At 39.0% G+C, this 13,696-nt stretch overlaps 1 protein-coding gene across 1 annotated transcript in view; it reads right to left on the bottom strand.

Annotated features, from left to right (window-relative positions):
• Window positions 1-1,659: 1,659 nt before the first annotated feature.
• LOC110446555 (thioredoxin domain-containing protein 11-like) overlaps window positions 1,660-13,696 on the bottom strand; it is a 92,524-nt gene continuing 80,487 nt past the window's right edge. Inside the window, exon 13 of the mRNA XM_021491758.1 lies at window positions 1,660-7,453. Within this exon, the coding sequence (XP_021347433.1) occupies window positions 6,910-7,453 (544 nt within the window). The 3' untranslated portion in view covers window positions 1,660-6,909. The remainder of the gene's footprint in view (window positions 7,454-13,696) is intronic.

Raw genomic sequence — 13,696 nt, 5'->3', positions numbered from 1 at the left:
TATTCCAGCAGGTCAGATTAGTCTGCCAACGGGCTTACCAAAGGTACTTAGGAACACATCCCCGAAAGGAAAGAGTGTGGAGGACAATGGGACAGCAGGTCACATCAGCAGAAGCCGCCGAAGGACACTCCGATTTTGCAGGGTGCCTAATACAAGTCACTTCATATAATCATGCAGTAAGACACACCAAAACTATCAATTTCTTAACCTGCACAGGTAAATGGTAAAAGTCAGGATTCTTGGAAGACCTGTCCACTTGTCTTTAGACGGCACCATCGACCTGTCCTATTGTCTTTAGAAGCCATCATCAACCTGTCCACTTGTCTTTAGGCGGCACCGTCTAACTTCCCAATTCGTATTCAGAGGCCACCATCAACGTGTCTACTTGTCTTCAGAGGCTATCGTCGACCTGTCCACTTGTCTTTAGATGGCACCATCGACCTGTCCAGTTGTCTTAAAACGGAACCATCGACCTAACCACTTGTCTTTAAACGGCATAATCAACCTGTCCAATTGTCTTTAAACGGCACCATCGACATGTCCACTTGTCTTTAACGGCACCTTCAACCTGTTCACTTGTCTTTTAATGCCATCATCTACCTAACCACTTGTCTTTATACGGCAACCACGACCTGTCCAATTGTCTTTAAACGCCATCATCGACCTGTCCAATTGTCTTTAAACGCCACCATCGACCTGCCCTTTTGTTTCTTGTCTTTTGACTCCACTATCTAACCTCCCAATTAGTATTCAGATGCCACCATCAACGTGTCTACTTGTCTTTAGACGCCACCATCGACATGTTCAATTGTGTTTAAACGCCATAATCGACCTGTCCAATTGTCACTAAACGCCACAATCAACGTGTTTACTTCATTTTAGCCGCCACCATTGACATGTCGATTTGTCACTTGACGTATGCCACCAGCAAACCTGTTCAATAGTTTTAGAGGCCACCATTGACCTGTATATTTGTCTTCAGACTTCACCGTTGACATTTGCCATTGTCTTTAGAGGAGGCCTCTATCGACCTGTCCAACGGTCTTCAGAGGTCACAATCGACATGTCCAATTGTCTTTAAAGGAGGCCTCTATCGGCCAGTCCAAATGTCTTCCGACTCCACCATAGACCTGTCCTATTGTCTTCGGACTCCGCCATCAACCTGTCTAATAGTTTACTGACGTTACATGTACCAACAACCGGTCATTTTGTTTCTATGCGCCACCACCGACCTGTCCACTTATCTGGATCCTTATCTCTACACACCTATGACACTTGTCACTGGATGGCATATACAACCAGTTATCTGGCACAATACATAGCTTACAACCACATATTGAGACATTGCCATTGACCTAGCCTGTCTCTTGACACATATATGGAACTGTCCTGTAGTCTCTAAACGCCCTCTGTAATCAACCTATATTTTCCCCCTAAATGCCTCGATTTGTCCAGTCGTCTTTAGACGCCTAAAACGACCTGTTCCTGTAGACTTGTCACGTAATGCTGGACTCTACCGTCTATTCCCTTGTCTCTAGTCACTAACATCAACTTGTTCTTTCTCTAGACAGCAGCATCCATAATAATTATCCAAGTTACAGGAGGAGTTATGACTTCCTTCCTGGTCGAAAAAAACAAAATCAGACTCCAAAGCAATCGCAAATTAAATTGATTAACTTTATTAGTTTGATATAAATAACCAAAAGAGGAATCGTGTGGTTTTACAAAATTAGCTCAGGGGTAGTTTAAGTTACACAAATATTTCTGTAATGATATCACAGATTGAGACCAAACACGATTCATAATTTAAATATGTGGGTTATAAGGAATCGGTGCATAGATTTAAGTGCAGGTTCTCCCAATAAAACACACAATACAAAAGCCTGCATCGACAGATATTCCAAACAATAAACTTATTCTTGACATTCATTACACGCACTTAGATACTCTCAACATACAATACCAACACTCAGATACTCCCCACTTACAAAACCAACACTCAGATACTCTCGACATACAAAACCAACACTCAGATACTCCCCACATACAATACCAATACTCAGATATTCCCCACATACAATACCAACACTCAGATACTCTCAACATATAATACCAGCACTCAGATACTCCCCACATACAATACCAACACTTAGATACTCCCCACATACAATACCAATACTCAGATATTCCCCACATACAATACCAGCACTTAGATACTCCCCACATACAATACCACCACTTAGATACTCCCCACATACAATACCAGCACAAAGAAACTTCCCACATTCAATCACAACCCTTTAACACATATACAATACCAACTGTCATAAAGATAACCTCAATAAATAATACAAACACTCACACAGTCTCCCCACACCAAACACTCACACAGTCTCCCCACATCAAACACTCACACAGTCTCCCCAAATCAAATACTCACACAGTCTCCCCACATCAAACACTCACACAGTCTCCCCACATCAAACACTCACACAGTCTCCCCACATTAAACATTCACTCAGTCTCCCCACATCAAACACTCACACAGTCGCCCCACAGCAAACACTAACACTCAGATACTTCTCTCTTGATTTACATGTTTATTTTATTAAATATCCACATTTTGAAATTCATAACATTTATTGTATCATATCAGGTTGGATATAAACAAGCTGACCACATCCTTACATTATGTTTACTGATTCATCAAACACCCATAGATTTCTGAACACAGTATGAGATTACATATAATTATGTGTTCCAACAGAAACACATCTCTGTAATCGTCAGGCACCTGGCATTTATAACAGAAACAGTTTAATCATACCTATAATAAAAAAAAAATGGAATTAAGAATGAAAAACACCCTTTTTATACAACCTATTCATTAAAATGTAACAAACAATTAGGACTATTGGAATGAAGATTTTTTTTAAGTATTGCATAAATATATTTACTACAGATGACAGATGATGATGATGTACAACTTTATGCTTGTTTAACAGAATTTATGATCAATATACCATAATTGTATTTGATATTCTTGAATAAATGCATTTTTAGTTTGCAAGTTATCCAAATAAATTTAATAAATAAACTCACTACTGATGATTAAACATTTTAGAAACAAAACTTGAACTACTTGGTGACAAACTATTGCAATTTATATATATATTTTTTTATATGACACGCCACTCAACAACCTACAAAAGAAAGACATCAAAAGTATTAAGTCTCACATTAGACAAATGGATATAGCTTCTCAGCAGTTTTGAGTCACTATTTTTTGACATAGATTAATTTTTCATTTCTGGTATTTACAATTAAAACCTAAAGACATAGTGAGTCAAATAAAGTGATTAACAATATACTACCCTACAATCAAGCACTAATGAAGTTAATGGATGAAGCATACTTTGTGTACCAACACCCCTCAAGATTAGGCAGAGTGCTCCTCCTCAAAACCATGACATCAGAATAAAAATTATACAAAAGAGGCCTGCTTATATAGAGAAGGGACAACAAAACTATACCAGTCATGTGACTGATGGTGTGAAAGTGGAGGGCACATGTGACTGATGGCGTGAGAGTGGAGGGCACATGTGACTGATGGCATGAGAGTGGAGGGCACATGTGACTGATGGCGTGAGAGTGGAGGGCATATGTGACCGATGGTGTGAGAGTGGAGGGCACATGTGACTGATGGCGTGAGAATGGAGGGGACATGTTACTGAGGGCTTGAGAGTGGAGGGGACATGTGACTGATGGCGTGAAAGTGGAGGGCACATGTGACTGATGGTGTGAGAGTGGAGGGGACATGTGACAAATGTCGTGAAAGTGGAGGGGACATGTGACTGATGATGTGAGAGTGGAGGGACATGTGACTGATGGTGTGAGAGTGGGGAAGACATGTGACTGATGGTGTGAAAGTGGAGGGACATGTGACTGATGGTGTGAGAGTGGAGGGGACATGTGACTGATGGTGTGAGAGTGGAGGGGAACAGAACCAGTCATGTAACTCCAAATATGTAGCTTTATCTATCCCCAACGGGAAAATATGATTGAATAATCTTTTCAGCATTTTCTAATATTTTAACTGAATTTAAATCAACATGGACGTTAAAATTAACTGTGAAATTATTTACATGATCTTGGACAAAATAGTCTATAGATTCACATAAAAAAACAATATTAATTTTAAACATAATGAATATATTAATATAGACAAAAAATAGTATAGAGGTATTCACACACTGTCACTAATACTCGGTTAATCAGAAGACTCAATGTAAGTAAGACTTGCTACAGTATTGACATATGGTAACTTGAATATGACCTTCACCGTTTTTGTTATAACCTAATTCAGATATTATAGGAAATAACAAGTTTATCTGTTTATCAATATAACAAAGACTGTTCAACCACACAGGTTTGTTAGATAAGACTAATCTTGGATAACACACATAAGCTAGTGATGTTATCTGTCTTAATCAGAAGGTAGGGTAACAAACTTAACTGTACATGTTAATTTTTAAACAAGCAATTCAAGTTACATGAGAAGTTTTTTTTGTTTTTTTTCTCCAATTTTGTCTTTCCATCATTGCACAAATGATTTGCATATTGACTAGTAATATTTGACCCCGGTACCATGGTACACAGAACACTGTTGTAACATGACCACAACCTAATTGTTATTCACAATAAAATATTCAGGATTTGATTTTTAGAATGTAAGCACCATAAGAAAATGAACAGCTCAAACAATTGATATTTAACACCCGCCACACAAAAAAATCTTTCCATAGATTATTCTCTACAACTTTTAAATAACTACAGTAATACCAGTACCATTATACAGTATTACATATTCTGCTTTAAGAATCAAATTTTAATATTCAATGATCCACAATATGCAGCATTTTTGGCAGCCTGGTAAAGTTTTGAAGACATCATTGAACATATAAAAAAGGGTAAAAATGGAGGTATTCTGTAAGGTCTTTTTGTTAGATCATGTGACTCTCAGTTTAAGCTATGACGTCGCCAGGATCAGTTTTGTTGCAGGTTAACATGTTGTTGCATTTTTTGTTTAGACTACAGCAAAGTAAGGGTTTTAAGGACACAATGTTACCCAAGCTTAAGGATCCCTGTGCCACAGCAGGCAAACCACTAGACATTACCCCTGTTGTTCTTTATATGTACGGTTACCTCCCCTTAAGTTTGTTTTGACTATAACTGTAGAGCCATTGGGACAAAGCACTGCCATTGACCAGGTAGCTCAGTAAGTTGAAGTGACAATATAACAATCTGAGCTCCCTATAACTGTAGAGCCATTGGGACAAGGCACTGCCATTGACCAGGTAGCTCAGTAAGTTGAAGTGACAGTATAACAATATGAGCTCCCTATAACTGTAGAGCCCTTGGGACAAGGCAGTGCCATTGACCAGGTAGCTCAGTAAGTTGAAGTGACAGTATAACAATCTGAGCTCCCTATAACTGTAGAGCCATTGGGACAAGGCACTGCCATTGACCAGGTAGCTCAGTAAGTTGAAGTGACAGTATAACAATCTGAGCTCCACCGTTTGAATCCTGGTCATGCATTACTGAATTTTTAACTGAAAACACTATTGTTGATTTATTTTTATCCTTTTTTATCATATCTCATCTTAACCTTTTTTTTCATAAAAGGCTCACAAGGTATTGTTTTACAACATTGGATTTTCAAAAATGAAATCACTAACAAATCCACAGATTTGTATGAGTGACACATATAACATTCAAACAAAAGCTACACTCTGGGTGTAAATCTTGGAATGCTACAAATCACACGTGTAAAGCAAGCTATAATAGCACGAGATACATTTAAAACCATTTAGGCAAATCATTCCAAAATCAAATTATAAGGAGGACATGTAGAAAGCCCCAGGAGTATGACTGAGTGAATATTTAGATGAGATACGGGAGAAATAATCACTTAAATGATCACATTACAATTAAATCTGCCAGCCGACAACTCATCTTGGCACAATTCACAGTCATAACATGTTGAGGAGGGCCTTAACAATACATCATTGTAACTAAATCAAAGGTTTTATTGTCTGTGCCTTATATATTACCAGGAATAAATTAAGTCATTATGAAGTTGATATTGTAAAACATTAACAAAACAGATTCTAAAAAAAAAAAATTCAGTATTCATTTTGTTCCATTGGTTGTCACATTACTAGCAATGAAGGATTTATACAAGCTATTCGGATTGATATGTCTCGCCTGTGCCCTGCTTTGACCATCAATGAACATATCAGAGTAACAAAGTTACAAGCAAAAACTTAATGTTGAAAGATAGGTTGCATCCAGCATTTGATGCATGGGTTGAGATGTTATTACCTAAGATGCATCTATGGTCCAAGTTTGGTTAGTGTAGCACTTATAATTTTAGAGAAACTAACTTAAACACAAAAACCTAATGTTGACGCCGCCGCCGCCGTCGCCGGATGTCTCCCTTCCACTTGTGGCGGCGAGACAAAAACCACAAGCTTGTCTGAATCTCATCCCTGAAGTTTTCATGTTCATACAGAAATTATGATAACATGATAACCTGTAGGTACATCTGTTTGGCTAACTGATTGGTCATCTATAAAATCAAATTGTCAAAGGGTGGCAACAAAATAATAAATAACCGTGAGTAAAGTTTGCTATAGATGCAATCATTTTCTGTAAGATAACATCCAAACAAAGAATGGCCCACAAAGGAAAATGTCACCAATTTTTTTTGACAAAAACCTAAAGCTTGAAATGTACACATTGGGTAACGTAAAGAAAATGAATACATTTTTGTAAATCTGCTTTTGCATATATTAAGTAATGAAGGTAATGTGTAAATATATGTAAACTTGTCAACAACATCCATCATTAGCTTTTTGTCTTTGACTTTGTGTCTTTAATTTCAGGAGAAAAATACTTAAATAACTGTTCTTTTCCTGATGTAAATTTTTTATGACTTAATAAATATTTGTGTAAATGCATGGCATCTTTCACTCGTTTCTCCATTTTATGTATCTGCCTCTGTACATATGCTATAGATGAATGGACCTTGTGTCTTCTATGTAACACAAGGTCATCATCTGGAGGATCTTGGACCAATCTGTCAGAGGAAGATTTTTCTGGCGAATGTTTGGACATTTTAGTTAAGTGATGGTTGGGAGATGGAGTATTGTTGAGGGAGGCCAGACGTGACATGAGTCTGCGTAGCCGCCTTGTATACTGATGACTCCGCATTCTAAGAGTCTCTATTGTTGCTGCTACAACCACTCTGTTGTGGTCAATACACGAGTTGGAGCAGATGTCTGCTGCTGTGTCCAGACGCAGGTCATGGGTGGAGTGGTGCAGCACAAACTTTATCAGGTTAGGAAGAGTCTTTGGTATGGAAGCTGGAAACACAACGCTGTCTGATTTCCTGCAAAAGAGAAAAAGCTCGATAAATTTATATTCTGTGTACTGTGGCCAGTACAGCTCAGGAACAAGGTGTAAAACTCTTCCCAAAATATCTGTTAATTTCTATGTCCATCAGTGCATGTAAAGAAACTGATAAAACACTCTGAAATGAAACAAATTCCGGGACCAACATATACTTAGCAATAAGGCTAAAACAAGGACCAACCTAAGGAAGCCACAAGGCTTTAGCTAAACAAGGTCCAACATATTAGGAGTCACCAACAAAACAAGGACCAACCTAAGGAAGCCACAAGGCTAAACAAGGACCAACCTAAGGAAGCCACAAGGCTAAACAAGGACCAACATATAGGGAGTCACCAACCAAACAAGGACCAACCTAAGGAAGCCACAAGGCTAAACAAGGACCAACCTAAGGAAGCCACAAGGCTAAACAAGGACCAACATATAGGGAGTCACCAACCAAACAAGGACCAACCTAAGGAAGCCACAAGGCTAAACAAGGACCAACCTAAGGAAGCCACAAGGCTAAACAAGGACCAACATATAGGGAGTCACCAACCAAACAAGGACCAACCTAAGGAAGCCACAAGGCTAAACAAGGACCAACATATAGGGAGTCACAGATCTAAGCAAGCACCAACATATGGGGAGTCACCAAGCAAAACATGGACCAACATATTGGGAGTGGCCTAGCAAAACAAGAACCAACATTTGGGGAGTCACAGGTCTAGGCGAGCACCAACATATGGGGGGTCACCAAGCAAAACAAGCACCAACATATGGGGAGTCACAGGTCTAGGCTAGCACCAACATATGGGGAGTCACAGGTCTAGGCTAGCACCAACATATGGGGAGTCACAGGTCTAGGCTAGCACCAACATATTAGGGGAGTCACCAAGCAAAACAAGAACCAATATATATGGAGAGCCACAGGGCCAAACAAGGTCATACATATAGGGAGCTATACATGCCTGAACAAGGTCATACATATAGGGAGCTATACATGCCTGAACAAGGAAATACAGATAGGAAGCTATACATGCCTGAACAAGGAAATACAGATAGGGAGCTATACATGCCTGAACAAGGAAATACAGATAGGGAATCATAGGGTAAAAAATCCATCTGCCTGCTATCAAAGTGACTCCTTACACTAATGGTAGCACACAGCCCTCACATGAGTAATATAGAAACGGCATGATTAGTGGGAGGAAAACATTACAGGGAAAATGGCTGGTGCCACATCCTTAGAAAAGTGCATTTATCAAAATTGTTCACTAGTACAAACCATCAAATTTATCAATATTCAACTTATCTCAACAAAAAACCATTAAACTACATGCAGCGGAATCAATTTCTAAGACAAATTTCACCAAAGCACTGGCAGCAATGCAAGTGTGATGCATGTTGATGCAAACATTTGGATGGCAGGAGATCATGGATGGTGACAAAACCTCATCAATCTCCTTCATCATAATTGTTCACAATACCTTTAGCTGTTCCACATTTTTGCAATCATTGGATTCTGACACGGTAGCATGTGACAGCCGATATTAACTTAAACCTTCCGGTAGAACTAATACATATTTGAAATCCATAATCACAGGAATAATATGGTTGAACAAAACCGTTGAATTAATGTCTTATGTTTTGTTGTTCTTTTAGTTATCATTATCTGTTTTAAGGAATCGGATGCAGGAAACTCCTATAAACCACTGCATGTAGTTAGCGCTAACTGTTTGTGAAATGTCATTATCTAAATTAGGTTGGCGTGATATTACCATCATTTTAATAATTTTTGTTTGGATTTCTGTTCAATCCTGATGATTAACATTTAACTGTCTTCTTTTCTAATTATCGTTCACAAAATACTTCTAAACAGACACAGAAGAACATATGAAAAGGCTTTATAAACTATGGAGACACACCATAATTTAAAATAGTCTTTAGATTCTGATCCATAAATTATGAGAGTAATTTTCATTTATATATCAATAAATCAAACAAGAGGCCAATGATGCCTCTATCACTCTTTCATTGTTTTATAGTGCTGACAAATATAGTTTATGCTGAAAGGCTAAAGAAGATTTTTTTTTTTTTAGCAAATTTGATCTCTCTGACCCTGAATATGAGTAAAGGGTGTACAGTTTATAACCTTTTCACCCCAGCAAAACTACAACCAAAATTTGTTTCTCTATGTGTTCAATACAAGAAGTCCTTTGAAGCTTTGGACACATTAGTCCCATATAAACAGGAGTAAGACCAATCAATGTAATGTTGTGAGACCCATATAACCAGGAGTACGACCAATCAATGTAATGTAGTGAGACCCACATAAACAGGAGTACGACCTATCAAGGTAATGTAGTGAGACTCATATAACCAGGAGTACGACCAATCAAGGTAATGTAGTGAGACCCATATAACCAGGAGTACGTCCAATTAAAGTAATGTAGTGAGACCCATATAACCAGGAGTACGACCAATCAAGGTAATGTAGTGAGACCCATATAACCAGGAGTACAACCAATCGATGTAATGTAGTATTACCTATATAACCAGGAATACGACCAATCAAGGTAATGTAGTGAGACCCATATAACCAGGAGTACGACCTATCGGTGTAATGTAGTGAGACCCATATAACCAGGAGTATGACCTATCAAGGTAATGTAGTGAGACCCATATTAACAGGAGTATGACCAATCAATGTAATGAAGTGAGACCCATATAACCAGGAGTACGACCAATCAATGTCCTGTAGTGAGACCCATTCAACCAGGAGTACGACCTATTAAAGTAATGTAGTGAGACAAATATAACCAGGAGTAAACCAATCAATGTAATCTAGTCGGACCCATATAACTAGGAGTATGACCAATCAATGTAATGTAGTGAGACCAATATAAACAGGAGTACGACCAATAAAAGTAATGTAGTGAGCCCCATATAACCAGGAGCACGACCAATCAATGTCCTGTAGTGAGACCCATACAACCAGGAGTACGACCTATCGGGGTAATGTAGTGAGACCACCAATTAAAGTAATGTAGTTAGACCCATATAAACAGGAGTACGACCAATAAAAGTAATGTAGTGATACCCATATAACCAGGACTACGACCAATCAATGTCCTGTAGTGAGACCCATACAACCAGGAGTACGACCAATTAAAGTAATGTAGTGAGACCCACATAACCTGGAGTACGACCAATCAATGTAATGTAGTGGGACCCATATAACCAGGAGTACGACCAATCAATGTAATGCAGTGAGACCCATATAACCAGGAGTACGACCAATCAAGGTAATGAAGTGGGACCCATATAACCAGGAGTATGACCAATCAAGGTAATGTAGTGAGACCCATATAACCAGGAGTACGACCACTCAATGTCATGTAGTGAGACCCATATAACCAGGGGTACGACCAATCAATGTAATGCAGTGAGACCCATATAACCAGGAGTACGCCCAATCAATGTAATGTAGTGGGACCCATATAACTAGGAGTATGACCAATCAAGGTAATGTAGTGAGACCCATATAACCAGGAGTACGACAAATCAATGTAATGAAGTGGGACCCATATAACCAGGAGTACGACCAATCAATGTCATGTAGTGAGACCCATATAACCAGGAGTACGACAAATCAATGTAATGAAGTGGGACCCATATAACCAGGAGTACGACCAATCAATGTAATGAAGTGAGACCCATATAACCAGAAGTACGACCAATTAAAGTAATGTAGTGAGACCCATACAAACAGGAGTACGACCAATCAATGTAATGTAGTGAGATCCATATAACCAGGAGTACTACCAATCAATGTAATGAAGTGGGACCCATATAACCAGGAGTACGACCAATCAATGTCATTTAGTGAGACCCATATAACCAGGAGTACGACCAATCGATGTAATGTAGTGTGACCCATATAACCAGGAGGACGACCAATCAAAGTAATGTAGTGAGACCCATATAACCAGGAGCACGACCAATAAAATTAATGTAGTGAGACCCATATAAACAGGAGTACCACCAATCAATGTAATGTAGTGAGACCAATATAACCAGGAGTACGACCAATCAATGTAATGTAGCGAGACCCATATAACCAGGAGTACGACCAATCAATGTAATGCAGTGAGACCCATATAACCAGGAGTACGACCAATCGATGTAATGTAGTGAGACAAATATAACCAGGAGTAGACCAATCAATGTAATGTAGTGGGACTATAACCAGGAGTACGACCAATCAATGTAATGTAGTGGGAGCCATATAACCAGGAGTACGACCAATCAAGGTAATGAAGTGGGACCCATATAACCAGGAGTATGACCAATCAAGGTAATGTAGTGATGTAGTGAGACCCATATAACCAGGAGTACGACCTATTAAAGTAATGTAGTGAGACCAATATAAACAGGAGTACGACCAATCAATGTCATGTAGTGAGACCCATATAACCAGGAGTACGACCACTCAATGTCATGTAGTGAGACCCATATAACCAGGAGTACGACAAATCAATGTAATGAAGTGGGACCCATATAACCAGGAGTACGACCAATCAATGTAATGCAGTGAGACCCATATAACCAGGAGTACGCCCAATCAATGTAATGTAGTGGGACCCATATAACTAGGAGTATTACCAATCAAGGTAATGTAGTGAGACCCATATAACCAGGAGTACGACCTATTAAAGTAATGTAGTGAGACCCATATAAACAGGAGAACCACCAATCAATGTAATGTAGTGAGACCCATATAACAAGGAGAACGACCAAGCAATGTAATGTAGTGAGACAAATATAACCAGGAGTAGACCAATCAATGTAATGTAGTGGGACCCATATAACTAGGAGTATGACCAATCAAGGTAATGTAGTGAGACCCATATAACCAGGAGTACGACCAATCAATGTAATGTAGTGAGACCCATATAACCAGGAGTACGACAAATCAATGTAATGAAGTGGGACCCATATAACCAGGAGTACGACCAATCAAGGTAATGAAGTGGGACCCATATAACCAGGAGTATGACCAATCAAGGTAATGTAGTGAGACCCATATAACCAGGAGTACGACAAATCAATGTAATGAAGTGCGACCCATATAACCAGGAGTACGACCAATCAAAGTAATGTAGTGATACCCATATAACCAGGAGTACGACCAAACAAGGTGTAGTGAGACCCATATAACCAGGAGTACGTCCAATCAATGTAATGTAGTGAGACCCATTTTAACAGGAGTACGACCAATCAGTGTAATGTAGTGAGACCCATATAAACAGGAGTACCACCAATCAATGTAATGTAGTGAGACCCATATTAACAGGAGTACGACCAATCAATGTAATGTAGTGAGACTCATATAACCAGGAGTAGTGAGACCCATATAACCAGGAGTACGATCAATCAAAGTAATGTAGTGAGCCCCATATAAAAAGGAGTACCACCAATCAATGTAATGTAGTGAGACCCATATTAACAGGAGTACTACCAATCAATGTAATGTAGTGAGACCCATATTAACAGGAGTACAACCAATCAGTGTAATGTAGTGAGACCCATATAAACAGGAGTACGACCAAACAAGGTAATGTAGTGAGACCCATGTAGCCAGGAGTACGTCCAATCAATGTAATGTAGTGAGACCCATATTAACAGGAGTACAACCAATCAGTGTAATGTAGTGAGACCCATATAACCAGGAGCAATGTAATGTAGTGGGACCCATATAACCAGGAGTACGACCAATCAAAGTAATGTAGTGATACCCATATAACCAGGAGTACGACCAATCAAGGCAATGTAGAGAGACCCATATAACCAGGAGTACGATCAATCAAAGTAATGTAGTGAGCCCCATATAAAAAGGAGTACCACCAATCAATGTAATGTAGTGAGACCCATATTAACAGGAGGACTACCAATCAATGTAAGGTAGTGAGACCCATATAACCAGGAGTACGACCAAACAAAGTGTAGTGAGACCCATATAACCAGGAGTACGTCCAATCAATGTAATGTAGTGAGACCCATATTAACAGGAGTACTACCAATCAACGTAATGTAGTGAGACCCATATAACCAGGAGTACGACCAATCAAGGCAATGTAGTGAGACCCATATAACCAGGAGTACGATCAATCAAAGTAATGTAGTGAGACCCATATAACCAGGAGTACGACCAATCAATGTAATGTAGTGAGACCCATAT

This window comes from Mizuhopecten yessoensis, unplaced genomic scaffold (assembly GCF_002113885.1).
Source record: "Mizuhopecten yessoensis strain PY_sf001 unplaced genomic scaffold, ASM211388v2 scaffold2781, whole genome shotgun sequence".
In the NCBI taxonomy this organism is placed as follows: domain Eukaryota; kingdom Metazoa; phylum Mollusca; class Bivalvia; order Pectinida; family Pectinidae; genus Mizuhopecten; species Mizuhopecten yessoensis.
The sequence above is the reverse complement of the archived record's forward strand: the minus strand, read 5'-3'. Positions and strand labels throughout refer to the sequence as shown.